The sequence below is a fragment of the Platalea leucorodia genome (genome assembly GCF_965183815.1).
Source record: "Platalea leucorodia genome assembly, chromosome: 5".
In the NCBI taxonomy this organism is placed as follows: Eukaryota; Metazoa; Chordata; class Aves; order Pelecaniformes; family Threskiornithidae; genus Platalea; species Platalea leucorodia.
The window spans coordinates 42,494,685-42,511,145 of NC_138827.1; the positions used below are offsets into that span (position 1 = coordinate 42,494,685).

Genomic DNA, 16,461 nt, shown 5'->3' on the forward strand with positions numbered 1-16,461 from the left:
GTAGTCCCCCCCGCGCGGCGGGCAGCGCGCGGGCCGCAGCCGTTCGGCATGGCCGCGGCGGAGGGGGGCGGGGCGGCCGGCGGCCCCGCGCTGCCGCTCGCCAACGGCCGGTGCATCCCGGTGCTGGGGCTCGGTAAGTGCCGCGCCGCGCCGCGGAGCCGCCTCCCTCTGAGAGACGCGGTGAGGCGGCGGGGCTCGCCGCAAGGCCAGGCCGGCTCGTCCGGGTTTGGCCTTAACCGCTGGTCCGCACCCGGGCTTGCCTCAGGGGCGGCCGGGCTTGAGCCTCCTGCTGAGGCTGCCTGCGCTGAGCCGGGCAGGCCTGGCGCTCCGCCAAAGGCTTATTTATTGCTGGGTGAGCCCTCGTGGTCCTGTTAGATGGGACCTTCTGGGGCAAGGCGAGCTGCAGAGCAGGTGCTCTTCTGCTGGGGAGTGTAGGTCTCTCCGCCCGCTTCCCCCAGGGTATTTTTCGGTGGTTTGGTGTTTTTGGTTTGTTTGATGTTTGTTGTTTGGGTTTGGTTTTTTTTTTTTAATGAGGCTTGGGAGCAGACTTTTCTTTAAAGCAGGCTGTCGAGCCTGAATTAATCTTGCTGGAATTTATTTCGTCGGCAGCACCTGTTGCAGTCGAAAGCCTGTGTAGGAATCTCAGCTTCGTGTTAAGAAGGCCTGTGTGAACTTTGTCCCTTGTGGTTGCAGGAACACATGGCCTGTGTGTGCAGTGAAAGAATCCCAATGCTGTTAAACCCTGGCAGTGCATCAGAACCTGGTGTGTGATTTTGGTTTTTTGTTTTTTTCCTTTTTGAAAACCAAGGTTTGGTGACACTATATTGAAGTTTAACAAACACATGTTTTTGGCTATTGTTCATACGAGTGTGTACGACATTTTTAATATGTTTTTAGGAGAAAAAAAATCTGCCTGAAAATAGAAAAATGCAAAAGCAAATTAACTTTATAATTTAAATTTGATTTTATTATCAATTGTGCAGTAAGAAGTTTTGCAATCATCTCTTAGTTTGTTTTCTAAAATGCGAACATGGGGAAAAAATTAGAAGTCCTTATAAGACCACATTTGTTGTCTGAGTTAATGCTAGTGATAGTTCAGGAAAGCTATTGCATTCGGTCCTAGCAAAACAAGACTACAGGCTAACCAGAATATACTCCTGCAGTGAGAGTGCATGCTCAGGCATGAAAGTGTCTGTGAAATTTGAACTAAGGATTTTGTTTGTTTTTGTCTTTCCCACAAGGCAAGCAAAGACTTTATTTTCCCTCAGCTATTTGAGAAAAGACGAAAAGGATTTTCTTTTTCAGTGAACTGTAGATGGTATAAACCCAAGCTCAGCTTGCAGCGGAATAGTATTTTTAGTTGTACATAAGAATATCAGGTTTATACTATTCTGAATTCCAAATCCATCTAATTGGTGGATTTGCTAACGGTTCAAAAGAGCCAAACTCTTAAATGATTAAAGGCCATTCTTCCAAGTCAGCGTAGGACTGTGTGAGCAGAGGAGGGTTAATACCAGTAATTCTGTGCTGTTAGAGCACTGTCCATGCTGTACACATAACAGATAAAGAGACCATTAACTTTCCCAAAACAGGAGATGTAGCAAAGAGTGCCTGGAAGGTGTACCACAAAGAGGCAAACACATACCATACACATACAAATGACCATTGCATACTTGACCAGGTTTTTCTGGGTTTTTTGAACAGTTGTCTCTCTATGTAGTTGACATTAACTAGTTTTTATTTCTTGTAAAAGTAAAGAGTTAATTTGTCTCATGATTAAAGCCTCAGATTCTTTTGGCACAGTATTTGAGCGTCCTTTTCTGTCTCTTCCTAACAGGCTTTCCAGAAGCCTCTTTCATTCATAAAATATTCTAAAACATGAATACCCTTCCCAATCAGTCTTTCATGATGCACTTTTATCGTGGGTCAATTAGATATCCCAGATTTTCCATTATTTTACATAAACATACAAATCAAAGGCACTTAGTTCTTTGTCTGAGTTGCTGGAGTTAATCAGTCACAAAAGTATCAAGCTAAGCTATAAAATAAAATGACCCTTGTGCTCTTTTCATCTTCATGAGTGTGTACTGACTTTAGAGCAATTATTTAGGATTTTCATTAGTATAAAGGAGGGCAAAATTGGAGCTGTGGGTTTTAGAGCATATTAAGCCACTTAAGTCAATAGGAGTTGGCTTTTGATTTTAATAGAGCTCATTTTTTTAATCCAGAAACACTAAGTGAATAGATAGAGCTTGCAATGCTTGTTTCAGAGTATCCAAAGTCATTTGAGCTGCACATATTAGTTAAAAATTCTTAGCAACTCAGCATCATCAGCCAGAAGATTTAAAAAAAAAAAAAGCCTACAAAATGTTGATAACTGCGTTTACCATGTATTTATGTGCATACACATGTTCATAAAAATGTGGTATATGTATGCTCAATGTATGAATTTGTTATTTTAGTATCTATTAACCTTAAGAACACTTGATGCAGCTGTCCCTTACGGCATCCCTATATAATGAGCAAAAGGGCCTGTGTTGTTCAAAACTGCTTTTTTTTTTCCTTTCACTGTTTTTTTTTGGGGGGGGGGGGGGGGGGGGAAGGGGTTGTTTGTGTGTTTTAACCTGTAAGACTTTTTGCCAGTTTTGTTTGCTTGGAGATTTTTTACAAAAATTTAAAAAAAATGTAAATAGTCTTTTTTTGGCTGCTTGGTGTCCTTTCATTACATTGGTAAGTACTGAGTAGTTGACTGTCAAGCCTGAACTCAAACCACAGAAAATGGAAAGCAACATAGAAGATAAAGAGAATTAAGTTTGAAATTTTCTGGCCCAATAACTTCTGTCAGGCGTGGCTTTCAAGGAGCTTCTGTTGACTTACAGTGGTGTCATAAACAGCAGGATTTGGTTCTTTGACTTCACTTACCTGATACTGTCTTGCTAGAGTAACACTTGACATATTGCTTATACATTCTGCAGCTTTTTGAGGATGTTGTAATAGATAAGAACCAGTCAGGTAATTTTAAGAAATCCTTGATATATGCTGCAAAACGTTGCGGATTTAAGAAAAGAAGCGGAGTTTGGGGGAAGCTTGAGCTTCCCCACTTGCACTTCCCCAGTTGACTCACCACACTTGCATTTGTGGTCAAGCTATAAATACCATGATATGCGGCCTAACACAATGGGATCTTTATTTATGGTAGGTGTTCCCACTTAACTACTCTTTTACAAATTAATGGCTTATTTTTGTTACAGCCTTACTGCTTTAACTAATGTTTGCAGCGCAAAAAATTTACTCAGCTATAAAGTAGAGGAGAACTTTCTTCAATGAGGATGCATTTTCTACAAGGCCATTTTCTGCAGGATTTAAGATTTGGTCATTTCTTTGTTATTTCTTATCCTAAACATGCAGACATAATTGTTATCTATGAAAAGTTGTCTTTGAGAGGACAGATATGTATGTTGCCTCTGTTGGTAGATAATCTTTCTAAAAGCTTCAGAGAGAGATAAAATGTGCTGTGTTAAGGTGGTTGCAACTATCCAGTCATGTCAATTGGAAGGCAACTCAGATAGAGATGTGAGTTATTTCCAAGTGATGAAACCCCTTTCATAGCAGCTGAGAGCTGGAGTAGGAGACAGGTAACATGTTTCTCAGCCAGAACACGTTACTGGAGAGAGAGTACAGCAGCAGCCTAGAATAGCATTCTGTCAAAAATATCTGATCTTTCTCTTCAAGTTTTAGTTGTCAAAAGATGTTGTTGTGGTATTTTTTTAACTGGGTTTTCTTTTTTTTAATGGTTTCCATGTGACAGCTGCTTTGGCTTCCAAATTTATATAGAAGACATTTAATAAGGTGATTGAGGTTTGATGCGAAAGAGGAGACAGGAAGGGAGGAGGTTAAGTGGTCTTTCATTAGTTTACCATTCTCTTTCTGACGCTCTGCACTGACTTACACAAGCTGTTCTGGGTGAGGAGGATCCATTTCCATTAAAATCTCTAGTGAGAAAGATGGATTTGTACACCAGAGAAGGCTATATATGGTGCAAAATTTATGATCAGTCTGAAAGGTTACTTGGAATAACATGTCAAATTCTGTACATCCAAAATTCTGTATTTACTTGCATGCATATTCATACTGTATTGTATCTGTCTTGTGTCCAGCAGAAAGACAAGTCTACTAGCAATGGTAAACAAGCTGACTTTCCCGAGGCACCTACCGATTATTATAAGGCAGCCCACCTTTGTCTTGGAAATATACTGTATAGATAAAGTTTTAATTAACAAATAAAAATAATCTACATCTTCTTTATGGTATGATTATAAAAACTGTTCATAACTTTGTATTTCTTATGGCTTGATTTGAACAATTGTGTTAGCCAATGTTATTCATATGCAGAGGTTCAGGCATGTTTACGGTCAATGATAATTTTCATTACAAAGGCTGCTTTCAACTAGAGTACGCTGAAGTCTGAAATGAATTGGCATTTTGGCCCTAATGCTTGATACAAGTGTAAAGCTTATGTCCCAGGGAGTACATTACCTTATAATGGCTTTAGATTGCTTTAGAAAACTGATATATTCACTATCTTGCTAATAAGATAGCTATAATTTCTTTCCATATTTGCAGGACTTACTTTATTAGTGTTTTAGAAATACAGAGCAAATTACTGATATAAAATTACACTGTTTTGAAGTTGGTGTAGTTACACTTTTTTGTAGGAACTACATATATCAGAGAATCGCATATCTTGTGAGTCTTTCTACTATAGTAGAGAACTACATATTCTTACATTGTCTTAATTTAACTACAGGATATTTGGTGCTTATCTAAAGCGACATCCTCAAAAATGGATCACTTGTCAAAGTGGTACACACAATATTGTCCTCTTCAGGCTTTGGAAGAAAAATGCATAGTTTGTACTGTTCATGCTTACTGCTGTTAAGTAGGAAGCCTTCATTTAGAGAATTGTCACTTTTTAAAAAAAAAAAAAAGGTCTGAAGGGTAAAAATGCTACCCTCTAAAGCATTTGGATATAATTCGGTAGCACAAGGGCTCTTCTTCCTGAAACTGAAGTATTAGGAAGCTTTTTCAAGGTCATGTGCTGAATGGTTAAATTCAGCATGGCATCACTCTTTGTTGGAAGGTGTCGTGATGTGAGGGAAACTTGAGAAAGCTCTTAGTGGTAAAAAGGATTTGATTTCTTCATGAACTTTACCAGTACACTTCTCTGAATGCTTTATTCTATTAAAAAAAATTTGCCTTATTACAAAAGGTCCCCAAAACACCAAGGAACATCTCTTAAGGCTTGTTCTGGCTCTCTCTAGTGAAACTATCTTCATCCCTTTGATATGGTAGTTATATTCCCATTAGAAAAGGGATTTTTTTTTTTGGTGTTTTTTTTGTTTTGTTTTACAGGGACAGTAATAATGAAATTGAGGGGGGGTTATCAAATAGCATATGATTTCCTGACAAGATGTACTGGTGGTACCAAAAATTCATAGAATGCTTTCTTGTAAAGTTGCTTTCTATGTAATCCTTAGGGTAGCTAGAATTAATAACAACTTGGTGAGATAAAAAGTTCTCTAATGATCCCCTCTTATTAAAGTATAAAATTAATTGCATGCTTTTTTTGGGAAGGGACTTCAGGACAGGCAATTACTAAACAAAATAATTGAGTCTTTATATTCATTGTGCCTTACACATGTCACACACAGTGAGTATTTTATTATTAGTAATGATGTTTTTTTATGGAAGATCGTTCAAGAACGGACAGTGCCATTACTCTAGGCACTGTAACTGGGAAAGTAGACAGGTACTGCTCTGAGCAGCTTCTAGTCACATAGACAAAGCCTGGGAGGAATAAAAATCAATCCCAATAAATAATGTCGGTTAACTTATAGCACTACTAACTTGCTTAAATTGCATCTTTATTGCATTTGTCAGTATGTTGCACTACTAATATGGTAAAATAATACACACAGACACACACAGAGATGGAGAATCCCTCCATACTCAAGGGAAACCATTAAAATCTCTCCTGTCCTCGTTTCAGGGTGTTCCATAGATAAGGTTCCTGATATTCAGCTGTAGCTTTATCTAAGTAAATAAATCGTAAAAGTCAGTTTTTACTGACTTTGCTGATTGCATTGTTTAAGACATTGCATCATTTGCATTGCAACCATATAAGATTTCTTGTATTGTTCCCAGTTCTTTTGACAAGTGCGATTTTTCTGGAGACAAACATAGAATCAGATTACTCCACTTTCATTACATCAGGTTGTGTTGTTGTTTTTTTTTTTCATCAAAATGCTACATGTAACTTGAATCTTAATGCTGAGTGGAAGTATTTTAACATTTCGTTCCATTATGTATTACTAATCCAGTTACCTACTTCTTAATTATTAATCCTAGAGTTGCTCATATTCATTCTTAAACTTAGCTGTGGTGAAAAAAGACCCAGTCCAGTTGGGATTGGAATCAAATGAGATTTTGCTTTTCAATTCAATGGCAGCAGAATCAAGCCTTCACTTTTTGTCATTCTCCACTGTTACTGCCTTTTTTTTATTCATGGCTCTTGCTTCTTCATGGCTTCAGTTCTTAAGGAAATTTATGGAACAGCGGTCCCGATACCAAGACCTATGGCACTCCCCCCTATTAATCTTGCCCTGTAATAAGAATCGGCTGTTTATTTCTTCCCTTTGTTTTATGTCTCAACCATTTTTTTTTACTCAGTCGGGACTTTGCTTCTCACCCATGGTTACCAAGTTTCCTTAATAGCCTCTTGTGATGAACAAAATGCCACATCTATAAATCTTTCTGTCTCAATTCATCCACCGTTTCAGTAGATCTGACCTTGAGAAGTTGTACTTGAGCTTTGAGGGCCTCCAGATATTTAACTTCTCTCATGTACAAAATGTGGCCATATTCCAGGCAGCTGTGTATTTGTAGACAGTGGAACAAAGCAGTGTCCTCTCCTAACTTGACTAAACCTGCGGAGCTCCTGCCTTCCTTGCTTTCCTCTAACTTCACCTGCTTCCAGTCTGGTGGTGTTTTAGTCTTTAAAAAAGAACGAATGCCGTACAAATGTTGTTTTAAAGGGTGCTAGTAAATGCATGTGGGGCAAAATGCTGGGTCAATTTTTGCTTATACCAGAGTGGACACAGTACAGAAATAATTTATTTTTCTGGGGGAAATTGCTCCTTTGTCTCTGCTCTCTTTGTACACCTACAAATCTAGGAGGTCAGTTTTTTATATCTTTGCTGGGGATTTTACCATATTTATATTTTGGCATATGAACTGTGATTCAATAGCAGAAAGATAGCTTCCTTTCTCATGCTGGATTCTTTTTGGTAATCACACTGTTGCTGATGTGATACTGAATTTTAAATGTCCATCACTAAGTCTAAGTAATAAAAAACAAATGTAGGTTTCTATCACTGTTTAATAATTAAAGCCTTAATCAGTATAAGCAGAAGCACTTTATGTGTATGCTTTTAAATTTGCTGTTGCCCTTAATACTTTTAAATGTTACAAGCTTAATTGCCCACTAGATGAACAAATTATTTGTAACCAGTTTGACATGAACAGAGAAACGAGCTCCAGTGTATTTAACTTCTGTCTTTCACCATGTTTCTGTAATGTAGAAAAATGATACCAAACTTGGGGGGGGGGAAGAAAGCTGGCTTTTATCTTTCACCCTTCATGTAGCAGATTTTAATCATCATACCTTTTTTCTTTGCCAGAGCTCCCTAGCATAGTTTTGGCAGCAGTGAATGGTGATGTCACATGCTGCTGTAACCTAAATTGCAGTAGTTCCTCATGCCTCCAAATCGGGAAGAGGGAGGTACTGATTCCTAAACTTTCTTCAGTTCTTCTAATGTTTATGCCAAGTACCTCCAGCACAGAGAGTGATACAAAATCCTCCTTACGAGGGGAGAGAAAGGGGAAAGCCATCTTTGTGGCTTTACATCAGTTTCATAACTGTAAGCTCTGTTCCCCAGGCTTAATGCCTGAATTCTTCCTGAAGTGCTTTGCATTCTAATGCATACTGTTCTAAGGTTGAATGTGCAATGTGAGAGGAGGGGCTACAAGAAATGTTGTTTGTCTTGGAAACCTTGAGAAAATACATTTTAAATTCTTAGATGATGTGGGGAAAAAACCCAAACAAACATTTGATCAGAAACATTCTTTATTGTTCATTTTTAGTTTGCTCTACAGATAGCTGGGTTGCTGCTGTCCTTCGAACTCATGAACACAATTAGTTAGCAGTGGGACGCTGCAAGTCTCGGACCTTGCAGTGTCACATGGTATTGCAAGAGTAGGGTCTTGTCATGATTCACAATTGCATTTATACTGTGGGTAGTCTGGTCGGTATGAAGGGCACTGTTATGATGTCAAAAATCAGTCATCAGCTTGACTGTCATCTTGAATTAGGATCTTACAGTGATGAATTATTGTACATACATTTTCATCTTGTAAGCTACAAGTCACTATAAATTGCAGTTCTCTTTATAATTTTTTCTATAATATTATCTTTACAATATTCAAAGTGGTTTTGAATTATTGGTCTCATGGTTGATAACACTTTTAAAAATAGCTGTCCCTCTACTTAATTGTATGCTGATCATGCTTAATTGTAAATTATTTACATAACTTTTAAGCCAAACTTTCACAGCAGGAATGTTTATGATAATGTCCTACTTAAGTACAGAGTATGGGCTTAATTTTTTTTAATTATTTTGATCGTTCTTTTTTGTGGAAGTTGTTTGGAGGAGGAAAAAATTGTCACAGGTCTGTCTCATTTATTGTGAAGTATTTCCAAATGTTTAATGTTGTTAATCAATTAATGTAATCTTTATCAGATAGAGTAGTTTAAGGAGATGTATTAAAGAGGAGGAAAATAACATATTTTTATTCAATCTATTTATTTGCTGTACATATCCTTATTAGTTATAAAGTTAAAAGTTCTATCAAGGTATGATAAGTACTGGAAGTAATTTCAATTGAGTTAACAAAAGGAATAGAATGAAAATCATTTAAAACTGGTTCACACCAGCAATTCTTCGTGCACTATTAACTGCTAAGATCTAGTCACAAAACATTATTCTGAGGAGAAAAGGTTTAGTGAACCCTAGAAATTGGATTTGATTTATGCCAGAAAATCTGCCTTTTCACTGCTTGAGATTTCTATGGAAGGAAGCCACAGTCTTTTACCAAATGGTTTCTAAGGTAACATCTTATAGCAGAGCATCTGAAACCAATTTGGTTGTTAATGAGAAATAGTTCTCACAGCGGTGGGAAAGTGTGGAGTGAAAGAAAAGGCTTCAAGATTTGGCAGTCTGTCTGTAAAGGCATTTAAATAAATGTGTGCTGCTGCTCTGCTTATGAAATTTCTACATGGATTACACATTCATAATTGCCTTTCAAATGTATAGCTCACTTTCCAGAGTTGTCCTTCCCTATAAATTTAATTGAGAAGTTCTGCATGATAAAAATATTTGTATACAACAGCTGAATAATTTAAATAGGTGGCACTTTCCAGTGGAAAGCTCTTTACTCCTACAGAAAAAATACTTGCATTTTTTGTGTGTTAGTGTAGTTTTGCTGCCAGAAATACAATAGTGAATTGGTGCAATATCAGAGCCATAGCATCCCACTGATGATAGATGCTACTTGCAGACTTTCTGGATTTGTTGTGAGATACATTCTGAGAAGTTGCTTTTATACAGCCTTTCCTAAAGTTCTGACTAGATAAATGGTAGGTCAGTGATCAGAGAAGTATGGTCATTTTACAGTCCATGATTTGAATATCTTTTACAGTCGAAGCCTCTTTGGGATGGAGGGAATAGAGTGCTGCTGTCAACAATGGCTCATTGCCATGTCTTCCTTCCTCTTGGGAAGAGAGAAAACTAGCAATTCTGGCTTCCCTTTCCCTGAATACATAATAAACATGTAATGGCTCTCTCCTACCCTTTTGCATTGCAGCAAGGCTGTATTCCTCCATTCTGTTCCTTGGTGCCTGTGTAGAGTTGCCTGAGTAGAATTGCAGAGTTTAAAATCATGCTTGCCTACTTTTCTTCCTCGCGTTACTGAATTCTATGAGCTTATTCTAACTGAGTCACACAGGAGAAAAACAGTCCCAGAGTGACCCCTTTGCACTAAGCAATGGATCATATTTAGCAAAAAAAAAAAAGAAGAGAAACGTTACCAAAGTAAAACTTATATTTAAAAAAAAAAAAGTCATATCCATAATCCAGATAGCTTTTACAGAGGCAAGAGAAATTTCGTGGTGTAATTTCTAGACTTTACATAGGCCAGGTCTATTAACAATGTTTCATTAGCATAGTGATATTATTTAGGAACATGAAAATACTACATCCATACAGTACAGCTGTAATGCCATAAAATGTGTGTAAATGCAACGAAGACCTCTATCAGGAATTCTCTGGTGAATCTTCTTATACCGGTATGTTGTTACAGTATGGAAGTACCGGCCTTACTGTGGTGCTGGCAGTCATCCTCACTGTCCTTTGAGGTTTGCAGAAGCAAATTCATGCCCATGCTTCAAGTACTGTAGCTCATGTTGCACCATGTTTGTACACAACAACCTCTGTCCACATCTGTTTATTGGAGTTACAGCACTGCCCTGGCATTTTTGTGTTGTAGCCTCACAAAATGCAATTGTTCTGGCAACTTTTATACAGCTTTGATGGCCTTAAATGACTGAGTTTTAGATAAACCCGTGTGCTGCTTTAGTTCTGACCAGAGCATTGGTTATATAATACAAGTCTGCTCAGTGCCTTTTAGTTACTGTTGACGTTGTCCTAATAGTTCTTCTAGAAACCCATCCTCTCTACAGGTTCCATTCCTGCAAAGGCAGCTGCTCTATTATACATACATTAGATGCCACTATTAGACTCTGAGTAAAATGTGCAAGTTATTTTGTAAAAGTGATTGTGACTAAATTTGGATCCCATAACTGGAAGTACTCTGTAGTCGCCTTATGAAACTTGTAGAGTATAATAGCTTCATAACAAGCTTGACTTTGTTTGATTTCACCTGCTGCAAAGGAAAGCCCTACACTCTACAAAAGAAGAGAGGATGGTATGAATACTTTGTCATGCGATGCTAAATATGATTTTCAGTGTAACTGACCCTGTTAAGTAAAAACTATGCCAAAATACAGCAGTAAGAACACTTGCATTCTAGCGCTGTGGTTATAGAAAGTTTGTGTGACGTTATCTGGTTGTATGAGAGCAGCGCTAGGGATGGCGTTGGGGAACGTAATGGAAAGAAAGGCTCCAGGAGACAAGTTCATGGAGAAGGTCTTTCTGATCATTTGGTGGTTGGCTTGAACACAACTGTGATTATTTTTTTTCTTTTAATTTATTATAATAAAAACACGGAATATATCAAATTATTTAACTGTTGCTGCTAAGGGGGGAACTTTTCTTGCCTCATCCCTTGCCCAAAATTGACTGTTTTTTCCCCTCTGGGGAGTCATTCAGGTTCATGAATAATTCTAAAACTATACACTTTTTTTGGCCATTTAACAATCTGAATCAGCTTGTCAGAGGATCATATGAATGGTGAAGGAGGAGGTATGAGAGTAAGCGAGGACAGTAAGTAAGGATTGCCTGTCCTTGAGCCATTCCACAGAAGCAGCATGTGGTTTTGTGAATGGATTAGCGATAAACCTTGAAATGTGCTATATGTTCATTTGCTATATGTGTAAGCAACATTTTATGTTTTATCATCAAATTTGCTCATAAGGTAATTAGTGGAAATCAAACTGTATTGACACCAAAAACTTTGATGTATTCATAAGATACATTATGTGGCTGTAACATTGAAATAATAGAAATAAAACTAATAGAACAAGGTATTTCTAGCCTATTATGGTGTACAGTACCATATATACACAATGAGTACGTAAACATTGATAAAAGGATGTTTGAGATTTTGCTTTTGAGAGTTCTTTTCTGAAGTGATTACTTGTAGATAAAAAAATCAGCAAAGGAATGGGCATTTTTGTAGGTGTTTTGTTTGTAATTTGTTTTAATTTAGTACTGACTACTGATGTCAGAAGACAATTAATCTGTGATATGATCTTTAAATATCCTGGCTGCGGTTTCACTGACAGGAACTCTTCTAATGGAAGTGATTCCATTGATTTCAAGTAGCCAAAGTTACTCATATCACGGAACATTTTTGTATATTCAGATAAATACTACATTCACATTTCACAAAGAACGTAAAGACACACTCATCCACAAAGAGAGGGAGAAAGCAGGGAGAGAAAGTAGGTCCCGATTCTCTTTTGAAGAGCTGTTGGTGCTTTGGATCTCTGTCTGTAGTTCTACAGCTTCTGTGAAGGAGAGCAGAAAGTTTAATGAGGCTGAGAGTCAGCTGAGACAGTGCATAAAACTGGGGGGGTAGCATTTTGGTTTGTTAGTTGTTTCACGTTTTGTTGTGTGTTTTTTTTTTTTTAGGGGTGGGTGGGGGAGTGTTGTTGATTTTATCTTTTTGGAGGGTTTGGGGGGAGTTGCTGGTTTGGTTTTTTGGTTATTCCTCCCTGCCCCCCCCCGCCAGCAACCACATTGTGAATAGGATTCTGCCTTCCTAATAATCTTTGAAGCTTTTTATCGATTGCCAGAGCACGTTTCTCATCCCAGTTTTGATAGCAGTGTTCTTCAGGATATCAAGAAAGTGATGAGTAATCATGACAAAAAGAACAGCGTAACTAATTAAGCCTAGTTTTCAATGGATTTGTGTCCTTTGACCTATCCATATTTCCACTGCGGTATCCTTGTCCCTCCCAACCACTAATTTTCACAAAATCTGTAGGAATGTAATTATCTCAGACATCTTCAGCTCTGTCAAATTTGGCTTAGTTCAGTAAGTGAGAGAACAGTGCTATTCCCCTAGAAAAACAAGTTAAAATACTAGCTAAAAAATAGGGAGTTTTGCCAGACTTATTTATATTTGACTTTGTTTATTAAAAGTAATTCCTATTTTTATCAGAGAATTCTAGAATAAAATATATTAATTCAATATTTTTAGAAACAGTAAGAGGATGGAATGGGTCTTAGTTCATATTAGTCTTAAATGTGAGATTGGGTTTTGTCTTTAAATATACACGTACAGTGCGAATTACATCTCTCTGAACAAAGGGTAGTCCCAAACATGTAAGAATGTTAATGTGTTCAAATAATGTTAAGTCTGGATTTAAAATGTTAAAAAAAATAGAAATTTAAGTCACTCCACCTTCTTTTGTTGCTCTTCTGTATCTATGAATTGTAACATATTTAGTCGCATGAGTAAACACAAGAAAATGGTGATTTCTAAAGTCTACAAGCTGTTATGTTAGTAGCATAATTAACTTAGAAACCTGTTGTTCATGATTAAGTTGGTTTGCAGAGTAGTAATATTAAATAATTAAGCTTTTTTTGAATTACTCTTTAGTGCATCAGGACTGTCGTAGTTCATTTTTAGGCATAGAAATGGAGATAATTCCCTCCAGACTGATTTTGGTCTCTTTATTTCCTGTGAAACAAGTGTGCGTGCCATCACTGAATGGGGAACAATAACAAAATTATTCTGAATTTTCCTTCTTTCCCATTCTCTCCCTTTAACTTAAAAGGGTTAAATAAAAAAAAAAAAAAAAAAGTTGTTTGTCCTAAATGTTCTTACTGAAATCCATTATGCATGAAAAGAGTCCGAGTCCATTTGCAAGACCTCTAAATGAACTCCATTCATTCTGTGCTTAGAAGTGTCCATTCAGCCAGAAACAGACACAATAGTTACAACCTCATTTATTTGGCACCAATACCAGCTTATTAAAAGTGAAGGGATTGTTATGAAAAAGTATAGTAATTTCTCTATGCTAGTTATATAATTCTTTAATAAAATTCCTGTAGGATCTGAATAATGTAATAATTGCATATATGTTCTTTGCCCATAGCTGCAATGGAGTAGCATTCATCTAAAATTCTTAAACATTCATGAAGATTTTGAAATGGCTGTTTTGAAATTGTAAGTTGGTCTAGCTTGACTTATTTTGATGTAAAACAAGTTATAGGGACATTATTCCTAGATGACTCAGAAATTAAACCAGTTATTAATCATAATTAGTGGCTATGGAACAAAAGGTTTTAAAGTTTTGTCTTTTAAAATGTTAAAACTTTGTTTACATTTGGAAGGTAAAATACTTACGATATACATGTCAAAATTGTAGGAATATAGTACTATAATTTCATCACTCTAAAACCCATGAAGCTAAATCAAGAATTCCATACTACAAGTTTTGTAGGTCATGAACAGTGGGGATTGTCCCATTGTGATCAGCAGAATGTCGTGATCCTCAGGTGTACGTGAGTGATATCAGACCATATTATATCTTCTTTTAAATGACTTGAAGCGTTGAGCAAGATTACAGCGGTATCATTAGCTTTCCTTCTAAGATTGGGAATGAACAAAAATTATAAGCATTTAGGAGAACCTGGCTTGCCTTGCACACAAGTAGGACTTTTATAAGTTCTCGTTCTTGCATGCGTTGTTACGACGTGTGTGAGGAAGTCATGCAGACTCCCGTGGGCATTCTCTCTCCAGTTGAGGTATGGGAGGCTTGAAGGATGAGTCTAAGGTAACTGTGTGTGTTTTAGTTTGTTTCCCTTCTCTGCCCTATACGTTTGTTATTTTCATAACATGCAGATAGTGTTTGATGTAGAAATAAATACTATGTTTGGAGGGAAAGAGAAAGTTAACAGCAGATTCCAATTTCACTTTATATTATTCTTTGACCTAGAGTCCTTTATTTCTTTAGATTCAGCAGTAGCTGAAGGCCCTGTTGCGGTCAACTGTCATGACTGCACAGGGCCCTTCTGAAGCTCCTGACGTAGCCATTTGCATGCCAACTGTTGTTTATAGCACCAGGGCCTTTAAGTACTAATCATCATCTTAGAAGGTGGCTTTGGTAGCTGACTGGAACTGACTGAGCATTTCCTCCAACAAACTGTAGAAAATACTGTTTGTGGGAAGTGTGTGAGTGAGGGTGAATGGGTGAGGGGCTCATGGCAGGAAAAACAACTAACAGGAAAGGGTAAGTAGAAACATCATCCTCCTTGCTCTCAACCAGTTCTTTATCTGACAGTCCTCCTGCTGGTTGCTTTTCCTGCTGAGTCTCCTCCTCCTTCCGTCCCCTTGACATGCAAAATACACATCCAGTGAATACCTACACAATGAGAGTTCAGTACTTTGTTACTGAAACTGCCTGTATGCCCATTCTGTAACTCTTGTGTAGGATTCCATTGTTTTGGTTACTGCTGAACTTGACATTATGTGAATTGCACCTGCAGTATGGCCTGGTCTGGGGTTGTACAATGCAATAATAACTTGAAGCTACCAGGAGTTCAACAGAGTAAAGGTTTCAGGATATGCTTTCTGCAAAGGAAATTGCTTTTTAAGTTATATTTTATTTCTTATTGTTAATATTTTCATCTGTAAATGTTGTGCTCCTATATGAAAATTAAGTGCCATATACTAATTTTCCATAAAGTATGTGCTTTCTCTTTGATGGTCTTCAGCCTGACTTCTGAAACCACTTCTTTACAGTTAAATGCTGTTGATATTTGATTTTGATGGAGTTATTTCTGATCAGCGTCAACATTCTAGCACTTTATGTATTTTCCCAGCCTAGGGATCTGTCAGTTCCCACTTCTTTACTATTAGGAAATGAAAATTGAATAAGAAGGTTCTGTGACAGTATTAAAAAAGGAAGACAAAAATTAAAAAGACTGATAAAATATGTCCCTCATAATTCACTGCTGACACTTCACTCCTGATTTTGTTTGTTTAGGTACTTCCCATCAAGGTGGCTATTCCCATGATGCTGTGGTCCATGCATTACAAAAATGTGGCATTCGTCATATTGACACAGCAAAAAGATACGGCTGTGAATCTCTCCTCCAAAAAGCCATCAAAGAGAGTGGTGTGAAGCGGGAGGACCTCTGGATAACCACCAAACTGTGGCATAGTGATTATGGCTATGAAAACACAAAAAAGGCCTGCTTGGAGTCATGTGAAAGACTTGGTGTTGAGTATCTTGGTATGAATCTTTACATATAGCTTATTTATTGCACCTTCCATGTGAGTATTTGCAAAGATGAATGAATTCCTGAAAAAACTTCTGTAGTACAGATATATCATAGAAACCAAATTCTGCCTTTATTTACACATTTGCAGATTTGTTGTTTTGTTAGTTCTCTAGGAAGTTCACATGCATATAACTGAGAGCACAGAATTTTTCTTTGTTGCAAATGTTTTACAACAGATCAAGGTATGTTTTGTAAAAGTATGTTTCATTGTTAAATTGATTTGAGGATCCACTACATGAGTTTTATATATTTTGCTAAAAACGCCCGAAACCTATGAAACAAGAATTCATAAACTTTACAATAATTTATT

At 37.3% G+C, this 16,461-nt stretch overlaps 1 protein-coding gene across 3 annotated transcripts in view; it reads left to right on the forward strand.

The window, feature by feature from the left end:
- The first annotated feature begins 32 nt into the window (after positions 1 to 32).
- LOC309591789 (putative oxidoreductase ZK1290.5) overlaps positions 33 to 16,461 on the forward strand; it is a 50,296-nt gene continuing 33,867 nt past the window's right edge. For 2 of the 3 annotated variants that reach the window (XM_082314573.1, XM_082314574.1), the window contains exons 1-2: positions 33 to 133; positions 15,854 to 16,102. In XM_082314573.1, the coding sequence (XP_082170699.1) occupies positions 49 to 133; positions 15,854 to 16,102 (334 nt within the window). In that variant the 5' untranslated portion in view covers positions 33 to 48. Of the gene's footprint in view, positions 134 to 693; positions 764 to 15,853; positions 16,103 to 16,461 lie in introns of all 3 variants that reach the window. The other variant, XM_082314575.1, reaches the window with a different exon arrangement.